The sequence below is a fragment of the Podarcis gaigeae genome (assembly GCF_964106915.1).
Source record: "Podarcis gaigeae genome assembly, chromosome: 10".
NCBI classification, from domain to species: domain Eukaryota; kingdom Metazoa; phylum Chordata; class Lepidosauria; order Squamata; family Lacertidae; genus Podarcis; species Podarcis gaigeae.
In genome coordinates, this window is record NC_139686.1 from 40,974,510 (window position 1) to 40,989,072 (window position 14,563).

The following is a 14,563-nucleotide window of genomic DNA, read 5'->3' on the forward strand; positions in this document are numbered from 1 at the left end:
GTGGAAATGGCTGCTAATTAAATTATGGAAACCAAAATAGAATCCTGACTCTATTTAAACCTTTAAATGTGCCATCCATAGATGATGGAGAAGTACATAGCTGGTAAATTTCTAAAATGCCATGGTTACAAAATTAGTAGGACTCAGGGAAAGAAGACAAGAAAATTATTCTTTCTATGACAGATTGAAGAAGTTTATTTACTTCTGGAATGTAACATAAGGGCATAATGATGATAAAGATCCATTAATGCCTCTGTAAAGGAATTATGACTACTTGGCTCATTAATTACGGTCCTGGCACAAAGACTAGTGGATTACTCCAGTAACTGTAGGGTAGCTAATTCAAGATCATCATCACTATTCATGTTTCTAAATCAAAATACCATATCATGTATGTATTCTGTACATATGCAGGAGTGGGAGAATCTTAAAAATAACTATATAATCCAGTGACCGTTTATGCATGTGTCATTCTACTGAATCTTAACAGGAATGCAGTCAATGGATCATGACCAATTTTATAACCGTGGCTATCACTTTTTCAAGGAAATATCTATTCCTTTCCATGATAAACTGGTCATTCCTCATCACATTTGTGTCAGTGTCATCAAGGCAACTACCGAGGATCCAAAGTTGCTCAAACATCAGTCAGACTGTGAGGGAGCCAGGCAACTGTGGCAGCTGACTTTATTCACATGAATTGTGCCAATTAACCTCCTGCAGAGAGCAGATTGATCATTCTGACCATAATACTCTGTGTGAGTCATCCTTTACTAGCCTTGTCCTTCTAGTATTTATAATGATATTTTAACCATTTCTAGAAAGCGCTTCTGTCAAAGAGAAAAACAAAAAAAGATTAATGGGGGCGTAAATGCCATCATTATGGACTGAACATGCCACTTCAAGGCCAACAGTTTCAAAGTAATTACAATCAGCTGCCTCTTCCAGAAACTAAGGTGAAAGGTACTTAAGTTTTCATCTCAAGTACCTTTTGTGAATGAAGGTGCACTTTCACTTCCAAACAGGAGGCCAAGATTTGGAAATTAGATTGCCTATGGCTTAAATTAGGAGCTAAATATATTTATCTCCTAAGTAACGGAAATCTTATTTCTAAATAGGTAAAAAAGATAAGCGAATAAGGAACTTGAGCTCGCACTCCAAAAGAATGACAGGGTATCTATTTTTTAATCTCCCCCACACATCCTCTACCAAATAGATGCATTTGTATATCCAGTCATTCACTATGTTTAATGATTGCATCTTATTCCATTCCACCACTTGGCTTCTTCCAAGACCCTGCCCGAACACATTTCTACATGTCATTCACGTTTATGCAAACCACTGTGCAAAGCACAATTAATTTAACTCAGAATGGCACATTAATATTATTACTTTTGACAGCAGGGAAAACTTATTAACTATAACACGTTGCAAGGCTCTTCTCTCTGCAAGAACAGTTTTTTAAGTGCAACACAGAGAGCAAATGTAATACATTCACAGGATGTTCTTTTTGGATTACTAGGCATTATAAAAAGTCAAACACCAAAGCCTTCCCATAATTATGGCACAATTATGTAGCTATTGTAGCTGGTCTAAAGATAATCTTCATCCTATTGTATCGGGCCAAGGCAAGCAATAATAGCTTGCCCTTGCTTGATCTTTAAAAACCTTCCAATAGTAGAGCCACGTACGCATTTAAAGTTCAGTTAATGCATTTCACATTATCAAGAGATTGTCTTGGAATCTAAAAGTGATTGTTGCCACAGATTGAAAACTACACACTGCAGATCTGATAATGCACAGGCTAAAATCACAGGAGCAAGGTAATAAATCTTTTGTAGCTGAACCAGTAGAGTAAAAGGTTTTCTTCCAACAAGGCTACTAATCTATATAATAACATGTTACAGAGAAAAAGTAAGAAAAGGGATCCTTCTTCTGAATCCCTTGGCTAAATTACATCCATTCTTTCACACAGTAGCTGATTGTCTGCAGGATTTCGTCTGGCAGAGTTGGTCTGTTGCAGAGATGGGGTACCTGAGGCCTGAAGGCCAAATGCAGACCCCTCAAGGCCTTTCTGTCCAACCCTTAGAACACACCCTGGGCCACTGCTCTCTGCTCCCCAGGCTACAGTCTTCACTGTCCTTGCCACATACCCTTCTCATGTGCCTTGGGTAATGTGTTTTGCTTACTTCCCTGCATGGGCTTTTGCCTGGTTGGAACGTAGCCCACTGTACAAAGGTAAGCGTCACATCCATTGCTCCGCCCAACTTTTGCCTATGGCTCCATCTATACTGGCATGAACCCCCCTCTCCCCCAGAAAAGTTGCCTACAAAGGAACGTGGTCCTGAGCAATCCACTCCTGGTCTATTGCACTGTGAGAATAGCAAACAATCTGAGAATGTTACGTGAACTAATTTAATTGCTAACATTCTCTGTAAGGATACAGGAGGAACTTTATATATCTGCTGTCAACAAACACACTTCTGGTTGGTTGGTGCTCAAACACACATGCGTGAATGAGTATGGTCCAGTTTCCTGTATTGATAGGAAAGTGAGGAATGCATATATACAAGAACTGAAAAACAGTAGCAAGCTGCTAGAATTCAGTAATGTTGGAATTAGGCATCCTGACATAACGCATCACTGATGAAGAGCACTGTGTGACAACCTGTCCCAGCTGCTGTCCTGGTGACTACAACCCACATCATTCTTGACCATTGGCCATATTGGCTGGGGATGATGGGAACTGCTGTCCAACAACAGCTGGACGACACAAGGTTGAGGAAGGCTGGTGTAGGATATAAGATACACATACGGCAGGGTAGGGATAGGTTGGGACTCCAAACCCCATCAGCTCCAGCAGGCAAGGCCAATTGTCAGGGATGATGGGAGTTGCAGTTCAGCAACATCTGAAGGGCCATGGGTTCCCTATTCCTGCAGCAGGGCTTCCATGCTGACTCTTGCCCTCTTTTTGATGCCTGTTCAAACAATTTTTGTTTAGGCAATCCTACCAAGACCTGGAATTCCATTCTGTATACTTGTTTTTAAAAATGCTGATTTTGCCTGTATTTTATTATGTCTACTGTTCTAAAATCTGTTTTTATTTTTAAAAACTATTTTAAAATGGATATTTGTAGGTTTATCTCTAAACTGCTTAGAGGATTATATATATATATGTGTGTGTGTGTGTGTGTGTGTGTGTGTAAAAGTGGCCTATAAATCTTGCTAAATAAACAACTAAATAAATAAATAAATAAATTCCGTTGATGCCCCTAGGAGGGCAATTTAAAACTTTCGGAGTAACCATGCTTTTTATGCCCTCATAGCTATTTGGGCTGCTGAGAATTTAACGGTTTTCTTTCTTCCATTAATATTTCATAGTGTTCTTCTGCACTGCTCCGATACCTTTTGGGGAAGAGGATATAAATAATTTTAAATAGATTAATAATATACCCTGCCCCAAATGGTTTGGAGGAATAGCTACCACAGATGGGAAACTAATTCATTTAGTAATCAGAACTTGTACAGCTTCGGAACAGAAGCAGAAACAGTCCTATGGGCATCCATCATTTTTTCTCCCACTGTCACTGCAACACCTCAAGGACTTCCTTATCTTCCTACCATGGGAAGATGCATGAGGTGTACCCACCTACATGTGGCGGTAACGCATACACCTTCAGAGGAGCCACATAAATTATTATGCTTTAAGGCTTTTGAGTGGAAGAAAGGAAGGCAGATTTGCCAGTCATTTGCACAACCAGCTGTTGTGACATCCTGTAACATTTTCAGATGAGACAAAAAGAAAAGCTCCACTGAGGAAATAGTTGGCACAATAGGAAATTAGAATAATAATGTTACATATACAAGACGTACACTGAAGTGACACAGCAATATAATAAGCTGCAGTGATGCTGGGAGACTGGAATGCCTGCTCTCTGGTCTCATCTCTCTACTTCCCTTCTTCCCTACTTCCCTTCTTGCCTATTTCTTTCTCCTCCTGCACCGTCCTCAATCTTTTTATCCTTCAACTCCCATCCGATTTATTAGTCACTTTGAAAGCACTTCTAGACCACAATTTTTTTTTTTTAAGGTGGGGTGGTGAACCTCCAGCCTTCCCATTTGGCCTGCGAGACTCTTTCAGTCAAGCAAAACCCACATGCAGAGGTAGGTGAAGGTGTGGCTAGGCTGAAAGGGGGTTTCAAAGTGCACCAGCTGATCAGTAGTGCCTGAAGAGTCCTGCGTAAAACCCGGTGCATTGGGCTTTGCAAGTGCTATGATCGGCTGTTCAATGGAGTTTGCAAAACCCCAGACACCCAAAGCAGTTTGCAATAGGAAGGGAGAATTCAGATGTGGGAGTTGTTCCATTAATTTTTCCTGTTATAATGCTGGCACTTCTGTCTTGGTAAAAATGCGGTGAAAGTACATAAATATTTTCTAGCCTTCCTCATAATATTGCAACTTGGGATCACCCAAATAAAGCTGACTGGAAGGAGAAACTCACATCTTCAATGGGTGGCAATAACTACTAGCTTAGATAGTGGACCAATTAATGGTGGGTGTACCTAATAAAGGTTATATAAGAAACTTATAAATATAAGCCTTTAAATATATCAGATGAGAAAATCTTAGGACAGTCCATTGATTTCAGATTCTTCTTATGAGCTTCCAAAGCCATCTGCCTACCCATGTTGGAAACAGAACCCTGGATATACTTTGATTTGATCTGGCAAAGGCTTTCTTACGTTCTTATGAAGTAATGTGTCTTTTTTATTACTCAACCATCTTGGATAAATTATGACTGAAAAACTGTCTTCTCATTATAAAGTGCACATTCTCAATTCACTGAGGGGTATTCACTATTAAGTATTTCCTTAGCACCATACAGCCTGTCTAAGGCTATTAAAGCAATTTACAATGGGAATCCAATTGCTACCCTTTTCATTACTGTGCTTTGTGCAAGACGTTCATTTCTTTTTGTTTAATAAATATGTTCTGTCTATCATAGCTACGATACAAAGTGCTTTAAATGTCAGTTCAGCAAGTAGTTAAACTAAAGTGAAAATACAACAAGATCTGAAAAGAGGCTAAGTGGTTACTATGGTAATCTGACATGGTCTAAATTGGCATTTAAAAACTGGCAGGAGGAATGCAAAGAAAATGACTAAGCTTTCTTTTTTCTCAGGTTGCTCCTCCCAACTCTTTGTCTATAACCTTTTCAGAAATGCATATTTTCCCCTCCATTGCTTTTTGGCATCATCCAGGGAGAAATTCTCCTGTACAAGGCCCAGAAGAATAAACTTCCTGCTGGATCATTCACTTCACAATAAAAAAGTTTGCAACAAATCGAGGGCCTGTGTGATTGTTTAATTTTTGTACAGCACTTAAGTATAATAAAAAGAATAATGAGAAACTCTGTGGTGGTAAAAGTGAAATGCAGCTTTCCCAGCCTCATTACCTGGCACATGAAATTCTCCCCCAAGACCCAACCCTTTGCTGGTCCAAGTGTTTTTGATAGGCAAGAATGAGTTCTTGAACTTTGCTAATGTTTCTTCCTTGTCATGGTGGAGAAGACAAAGGGGTGTATGAGTGTCACAAGAACATACCAGTCAGTAATCACATAGTTCAAGGTTGGATTTAAGTCTTCACTTGCTAAAACACAAGCTTGGTTTCTGTTGGCAAGAGCTGTTCAACAATGGAATGGTCTTCCTTGGAAGATGGTGGACTCCCCTCCTACTTGGAGGCTTTCAAGCAGAGGCTGGATAGCCATCTGTCATGGATGTTTTAGTTGATATTCTTGCATTGTAGGGGGTTGGACTAGATGGCCCTCGCTGTCCCTTCAATCTCTGCAATGCTATGATTCGATGAAGAACCTGTGGCTCTTCAGATGTTGCTGAACTAAAATCCCCAACAGCCCCAACAAGCATGATTGATAGCCAAGGATGATGGGAGCTGTAGTTCAATAACATCTGGAGAGCCACAGGTTTATCGCACCTGCTGTGAAAGCAAGTGCTGATGTAGGAAATGCAAAAGGCAAACACAAAGTTCCACAATGCAGAGCATTGCTTTAGTTTGCAAAAGTGGGGTAGCCTTCCTGTAGTTTGATGCTTTACCTACATAACAAATGGATTTCATTACCTCGCCTGAAGTTCTTGGGGTGGGTTATCATCTGCCCATACATAAATAAGAAAAGTAAAAAGTTAAACAAGACTGTTCTCTCCTAATTTATTTTTTCTTGGTCCCTTTCCCACAGCTCCATCATTCAAGCTTTTTCCAGCCTGCTGCTTAATCTGCCATCCACTAGTGATCTGCTGTCTTTCTCCTACTCCGTTTTCATCAATTCTTTGCCTAGCTTCGGGGAGTCTGACTCTCCCTGAAGCTATGCAACACACATAGCAATTATGTATAACATTAACAAGGCTGAATGGAGGAAGGTTAGAAAGATGTTGTCCTGACTTGTAGCTCATGTGATCTCTCCTATACAATTTTCACCAGCCATCCTACAGACTGGAGATGTTCTTTCAAGCTCTCGCAAAGCCTAACAAATACTTTACACAGCGCTTCTTATCTCTTAAAGTGCTTCACCAACATTGACTTATTAATCAGCTGTTCTGTAGGGAAATGGGGAAAAGTCATGAAGCTGGTTTTTAAATTTGCTTGGGTCACGAGATACAGAAGGAAGCCTCTCATGTCTCATTAAAACCCCATCCTTTGATTTTATCCCTGACCCTTTTAAGGAGAAAGGGCTGGGAAACAGACTGAATTTTTAGTTAGTGCAATGAAGAGGGCAACAGCTTGTCAGATGCATCTTCCTGTTCCACAGCCGCTCATTAAAACTCTGCGTTATTATGTACAACAACAGAATTCTGTGTAAAGAGCAGTTAAGATAAAGACTTAAGAGAGAAGATGGACTAAGGTCAGTTTAGGTGATTAAGCAAGTGGTCATGACCATCATTAATGGAAGCTAAAATATGCTTCCACCCTTAGGGGTCACAACCAAACTATTTCAAGGATTAATTTCCCCATCATGAATTGCCAGCTTTCTTGTGATTCTTTATCAGCAAAAAGTTTAAAAATAAATAAATAAGTGAAAACTTGTCATAACAATTTGTATTATTATAACTGAACAGACTGCCTGCAAATTTGGCTTTCTGTGACAAATGTTACATTCTGCAATTAAAATAAAGATAAGTCTGTTTTTAAAAAATGTCTTAGCAGTAATTAAACATAATTACACTTGTTGTACTATTTTGGATGGGATCCAGTTGCTTAGGATTTTAAGTCTATTTTAATCATGCTTTTTTCTGGAATTAGTGGGGCAGGCCGTGGTACCATGAGCACTAACAAGACAAGCATGTGCCCCTCAATGCACATCTGGCCTAATTAAACCCAGTTTCCATTTTTGCTGTGTTTTACTTGGTATCTTTAGGATATTGAAGTGTTACAATAAAGTCTTGCCATCTACCTACGCAAGCCATGAACCAAAGACAATTCAGCAGAGATTGGGAAAATCGCAGCAGAACTTCCATAGCTGAAATACATAAGATTTCTAAGCCACAGACTCATAGGAGAAACATCTATATTACAATAACTTGCCCTAAAGTAGAATTCTCTACATAGCAACACATATTTGTCTAGACCGTTTAACTGATAACATTGCAGTGTGCCCTAGGATATTCTTGTGGAAAAAGCTGGTAAAATATGGGCAGGATGAGGTAACTATTAGGTGGATTTGTAGCTAGTTGACAGACCAAACCCAAAGAGTGCTCACTAATGGTTCTGGGCTCAACGTCTTTATAAATGACTTGGATGAAGGTATTGATGGGCTGCAAATGACACCAAACTGGGATGGGTAGCCAATGCCACAGAAGACAGAAACAGGATTCAATATGGCCTTAACAGATTGGAGAACTGGGCCAAAACTAATAAAATGCATTTCAATAGGGACAAATGTAAGGTTCTACATTTAGGCAAAAAGAACCAGCTGCACAAATATAAGATGGAGGGGGCACCTGGATTGCCAGTACTACATGTGAAAAGGATCTAGTAGACAGCGAGCTTAACATGCATCAACAGTATGATGTAACAGCAAAAAAGGAAAAATGGGGGGGGGAGCTAATGCTGTTCTAGGCTGTATAAACAGAACAATGGTGTCCAGATCAAGGGAAGTAATAGCTCTATTCTGCCTTGGCCAGACCACAAATGGAGTACTGTGACCATTTCTGGGTACCACAGTTTAAGAAAGATATTGACAAGCTGGAACATGTGCAGAGTAGGGCGACCAAGTTGAAACCAAGCCTTATGAGGAATGGTTGAATGAATTGGGTATGTTTAGCCTGGTAAAGAGGAGGCTGAGAGGAGGTAAGAAAGCCATCTTCAATTGTCATATGGAATGTGGAGCAAGCTTATTTCAACCAATGGATTCAAATTACAAGAAAGGAGATTCCACCTAAACATCAGGAAGAACTTTCTGATGCTAAGAGCAGTTTGACAGTGGAATGGACTCCCTTGGAAGGTGGTGGCTTCTCCTCCCATGGAGGTTTGTAAGCAGGTTTGGATGGCCATCTGTTATGGATGCTTTAGTTGAAACTGCTGCACACAGGTTTGGACTAGATGACCCTTAGGGTCCCTTCCAACTCTACAATTCTGTGAAAGATGCACAAGGAGCCCCAAGGACCAGCAGAACATATTCAGCATGAGATGGGGTCTGCTGTAGGCTCTGAATTATTGGAGGTGAAGTGTGCAGACTGAAATAATCTCAAAATAGCAGCAACAGGTCAAGGTTTACATCAGTCCTGAAGATCACAAAATATTGCATAAGATAAGAAGTGTGCTAAACTGCAAGACGAAATCAAAACTATGAATTTTTACCTCATCTTTTAAAAGTAAGTTTTCTTTTCAAAGTAATGCTAAATTATTCTAACATAGCACACTTGCTTTCAAGAAAATAATTTATCAGGCATAAAGAAAAACAAACCTCATCTAACTTTCCAGTTAATCACTAAACAATGGCAATTCCCCACATTTATTGGTTGCTCACTTGAGTGCGTCAAGCACATAATCAGAAAGATGCTAAAAAACAAAAAACAACAACATTGAAGGCTTACTTCATTTATCATGGAAAACATTTATTGCATGAATACAATCATCCAACAGGCATGTCATTTTCTGAAACAAGAAAGATTTCCAAACATAATAGAGGATGCTGAGCTATACTTCTGCACTGACTGCAGTCAGGATTATTATTATTATTATTTGCAGTGGAAACCCTCCCCTGTTCTTATCATTGCTGAAATGAAGCTATGACTCATAAGTCTACAGTGTATGTGACTTACACTTTAATGCACAGGTGTTCATTGGCACGGCAAGACGCTATACCAAAGAACACGACCGGGACCAGCACAACAATCGGAACCATGAAGAGCCCTGTGCTTTTATTATGTCAAATGAACACGGGTTTTGACAAAGAGGAATAACCACGTATACTGCAGCATTAGCCTTCTGGCAGTGCAGTCCTACATAGGTCTGCTCAGAAGCATACCTCATTAAGTTCAAAGGGAATTTAAGCCCATGTAACTGCATAAAGGATTTCAGCTGAAGCTCCACGTGTAGCATAGTAGCTAAGGGGCAGAGCTCAAGTCAGGAAATCCTCGGTTCAAATCCGGCCTCTGCCGTAAAGCTGCAGGCTGTCCTTAAGTGAGCCCCTCTCTCTAAGCCGCAGCCTCCTCACCCCAACTGCAGCACAAGCGTAATAATACTGACCTACCTTTCAAAGCTGTAAGGCACATTCCAAAGGGAAAGCTCAAAATCTGCAGCCCAGGGGTCCCATAGCTTTGCAAACTGGAGAGATTGTCGTGGGAATCACCCCACTCTGCACAGCTAAGCATAGGTCGCAACCTATCCTATTGGATACAACATAATGCTTATTTGAAGCCTAATTTTGAGAGCGGGCCCTGTGGGCATCAGGGAAGGCTTCTTGCATCTGCATCTGTACCTGTGGGCACCACTTTGAGGACCCCTGAGTTATTTCTTCTTTGACTTATTCCATGCCATAGGAATCCCCCCAATCTTTATATGGTACAATGTTCTTGTGATACACTAAGGTGCATGGCCCAAATCATTTGCCGTTAACTGGTGTCACAAGCCTCTTGGTTATGTTTGCTTTTAGAGACTACCCCATTGAACATCCCATATTCTGTAAAATGGTAAAAAATCTCCCTGGTGAATGTTTTGAGAAATTCAGACAAAACAGAATTGAGTGAGAAAGTGTCCCAGTGTACCTCCTGCTCCCTGCCTTGCAGGCCTTTACTCACCTGGCCTGGGAGGGCTGGGCCCTAACTCTATCTATGGAAGCCTATTATTATTATTATTATTATTATTATTATTATTATTTATACCCTTGCCCATCTGGCTGGGCTTCCCCAGCCACTCTGGGCGGCTTCCAACAAAATAGTAAAATAAAGTAATCCATCAAACATTAAAAGCTTCCCTAAACAGGGCTGCCTTCAGATGTCTTCTAAAAGTCTGGTAGTTGTTGTTCTCTTTGACATCTGGTGGGAGGGCATTCCACAGGGCAGGTGCCACTACCGAGAAGGCCCTCTGCCTGGATCCCTGTAACCTGTAAGCTAAGACTGCTGAACAGACTCCTGGGCTGGGGTGTTGTCTGGGGGTGTTGTTGGGTAATGGGTTGTTGCTGTTGGCTTTCTGTATCTTTATTATATGTTGTGATTTACATGCAAATTGTTTTGTTTGGTTGTGTATTTTTAAATGTTTTGTTTTGACTACTTTTGTTATGTTGTAAGACACATTCAACACGGTTTGAACTGTGGAATGGTGGCATACAAATAAAATTATGTATGTATGTGTCAGTGATCTGCTTGCAGGGGAGGGGGGAGAGGCAGGAATGTACAGAGAGCCCCCTCCTCTGTTGAGCAGCTGCACTTCGTCAGAGTCCAGGAGGAGGAGTTTTCAGGAGACACGGAAGACGAGAGACAGGGGAGCCAAAACATTGCTACCAGGGCAGAGAATGTGCAGCTTCCGTTGCATAGTTTTCCACGTAAGGAAAAAAGGTGGAGATGGGTTTTCCCCGGTTTTCTATGCTGGAGGGGAAATAGGAAGAAGGCACTTCCAGATTCTGCTAGCGATTTAGACAGACATGGTTTTGGAACTTCTGCACTGTACATAAGTTTTGCACTCAATAAAACCTGAAAAGATGGGCTGGAGTTGTGCCTCTTATCTTCGTGAGCAATCACACTCCCTTCTGACAGTATGTATGTATGTATGTATGTATGTATGTATGTATATTATCACTCTTGTGCCCAGCAATCTTGCTTCTGGGTAATGGTCATGCTGTATAGGCTCCAAGTATTGCAGCCAGGGTGTCTACAAATTTTAGCTTCCTTTAGCAGCCCAGCCTCTCTATACCTTTGCTCCTAATTCTACCCCCAGTTCCATCTTCATCCCCCATCCTTCTAGCATGTTCAGATGGTTTTCAGAAGAGAACAGGGGTTTCTCTTGTTTGTATTGTGGTATGGAGAAGATAAGAAAAAGCAGGAGTCTCTCTGCTGCTTTCTTTTAAGAAAATCTTCTCCAAACAGCTGCAGGAGTGACAAAACTTTGTCTCTTTTCCAAGTCCTCTGGCAAGCATGCAGGGCTTGGGAGAGAGAAGGGGTTATGTCTATGTGCAGGGAGGTATGGACGAGATAAGAACCAGCAGGAGAAATGCCTGCTTTTTATTTAAACAAATCTCCATGCGAGGGAGCTTCCAGCCTTTCTCTAATTTTGAGGTGGCATTCAATCACATACTCGCAAATTCAAGTTGAGCAATTAAAGTTAATTTTGGAGCTCTTGCACAACAAACCTGTTTCTCTCCCCCACCCTGCTCCATCAGACTTTTGCAAGAATAAAAAACAAACAAACAAACAAACAAACAAACAAACAAACAAACAAACAGGAAAGTGCATGGGAATACATGGGTTAACATTTGCTTCACACAAATGAATCAGAAAGAATGCTCATTAAATAGCTGACTTTTGTCTATCCTTCCTTCAAACCTTAGGTCGGCATAGGAGGATGAATACTCAACAGTCATCTGGAAGCCACCTGAGAAAGCATAAGCCCTTTTGTGGTTGCTAGAGGGCTGGACAGAGAGGCAAAAGCCCCATTAACTATGAACCCCTAAATCTGGTTCCTCACCTACAAGAAATTATGCCATAGTTTTGTACTAGTTTTGCATCACCAGCCTCAGGTTTTGTGATACTGCCTACAAGTGAGTAGTGACACATCAAATCAGTGTTCATAATTAGCATCCTCCCAAAATCAAAATGGCAGAACCTCCTTCAAACCTGTAGGTCTCTGACGTACGGTAAACTTTTCCTTCACCCAAACATCCTGCAAACATCCACCCAAACATTTTGTCTTTCTTCTCTCACCTACCTATATCCCTTAGTATTATTTGGTTACTGAGGGCGGAGGACAGTATGGTTTTAGTGTTACAAAGGTGCAAAAAGTATGCAATGAGATAATAAATAAAACAAGGATACCAAACGGATCTCAAAATTGTTGTTTTAATTTATTCTAGCAGAATATTTTCTAAGTGTTTATGAGTTACTTATATTCCCTCAGATTAACAGGAGTCAAAACAGATTTTGCCCACTACTCTTTTGAGGTTTAACAAATGCCAACAATAGATATGCTTTTCTTACCTCTTCTTTTTCAGCACTTTGCAAATCCCGCCACTCCTCAGTCACATGACCAAAATCCACAGTGTTCATGGCCACCTTGTACTCCCCAATGATATCATGTTTGGAGAAGCGGTCAAAGTCATATACTGCCATCACTAAGGTTTTTCCTCCCAGTTCAGAATACGGCACCTGTATTATTATTATTTTTTTACAAAAAATAAAACAAAAATAAAATCAGAGAATGAGAAAATGCCAGGTTCTGTAGCCTATGCAGTAAATATGCTTTCACTGCAATGCAAATCCATTTCTTTGTTTTATCAGCTGTCATTCCCTTTATATTGAACTAGGGGAAAAATATGACACACATTTTCTGGGAGAGTCATCTGATGCACTGGTTTGTAATAGCAGACTAGAGCATTCTGCAGAACAATGTGGTAGCTCGCTCATCACTCTGCAGCATTTGCCCTGAGTTCTTAAAGTTACGACTCCAACGTGAAACTAAAGACCAATTATTTGCCCCACAGATACATGAGTTTTCGATACTGCAGAATGCTTCTCTCAATAAATCATGCCGTCACGTTCTAAAAAAACAGCAGCCTACAGACTGATGGAAAAGCACTGGCTTTCAATGCCTGACACAGAGAAATTAGAACTATGCAGTTTTCTTCCAACACAATCCTCTCCTTGCCTACTGAGAGGTAAGTCCCACTGAGCTCAATAGGGCTTAATCCCAAGTAAGTGGTCATAGGTATGCAACCTGAAAGTGGCTGTATTCTTTTACAGCCCCTCATATCAGGATTCTGCGTTTCATCAAATGGATATTGAAGCTCATCCTACAGTATGATACATTGCTATAAATGTTGGCAGCAGAAGGCCAGGCTCTGGCTAATTTTCCACCTGTTCTGATGTGTTATGGGCAGATGCTTTAGGTTAGGAAGAGGATCATTAGTCATGGGTTTTTTTTTCATATTCATGGGAAGTGATGCAGCTGAAGTATCTTTAGTTGGCTGGAAAAACCGAGCAAAAAATGTTGGATTTGGAGTGGAGGCCTGACTGTTTTTAATTGGAATTTTATTTACAATATAACACAACCCCCCCCCTGGCCTGACCGTTTTTAATAAACCCCTTATCATTAATATTTCCAAATATGAATGCTTCCATATGTGCCTGTAAATCTCTCTCACACTGTTACTCAAGTTTCTTAAAAGGGGAGGGGAATTAAAGTGAAGTGAAATGGCTGAGCATTAAAATCTGCCTTGGTCCTTTGCAAACATCTAGCTTTCATTTCTTTTCAAAAGGACCTGTTGCTGGCCCTTCTCTCATCGTGCTAGTTCCTCAAAAGTTGTGAAGAAATCTTCAGGTTAAAAGACACATCCATTAAGGCAAAAGAGGGTAGGGGAGTACAGCACACGTTATCATGTATCCTGACATTATACAACGACAGTAGCATAATGCTGATCCGAAGGGGTCATTTAATGCATCACCCAAAAAAGAGGACAAAAGAAGATAAAGATCTGCATACAATTTGTGTATGCTAATTTATATGTATAGATTCACATTCAGAAATAATTACTATAAATGAAATATAAATGCAATACTTCTCAACATAGTGGAGAAGACTATATGATCTGCATGCCTGCTCAGTCTCCTATCCCGGTGCTAACTGGGCTCCCTGCTTGTTTCCCCTTCTCATGCTTCTTTATCTTTAAACTGGACTTAGATCAAAGAGCCCTCAAACAGAGAAGTGTTCCTTCTAAAGTAGGATGCACAGCCATCCTAATTTATCCCTATTTTTTGAGCCATATGCTTGGTTATAAAGAGGTGGGAAAAGCTTCACACTTCACTGGTGACTTTTGGGGTCATTGTTGTTACATTTTCTTTTA

At 40.5% G+C, this 14,563-nt stretch overlaps 1 protein-coding gene across 4 annotated transcripts in view; it reads right to left on the minus strand.

The window, feature by feature from the left end:
* SYT1 (synaptotagmin 1) overlaps positions 1-14,563 on the minus strand; it is a 326,137-nt gene that overhangs the window by 60,366 nt on the left and 251,208 nt on the right. For all 4 annotated transcript variants that reach the window (XM_083699415.1, XM_083699412.1, XM_083699414.1 and 1 more), the window contains exon 7: positions 12,702-12,869. In XM_083699415.1, the coding sequence (XP_083555541.1) occupies positions 12,702-12,869 (168 nt within the window). The remainder of the gene's footprint in view (positions 1-12,701; positions 12,870-14,563) is intronic.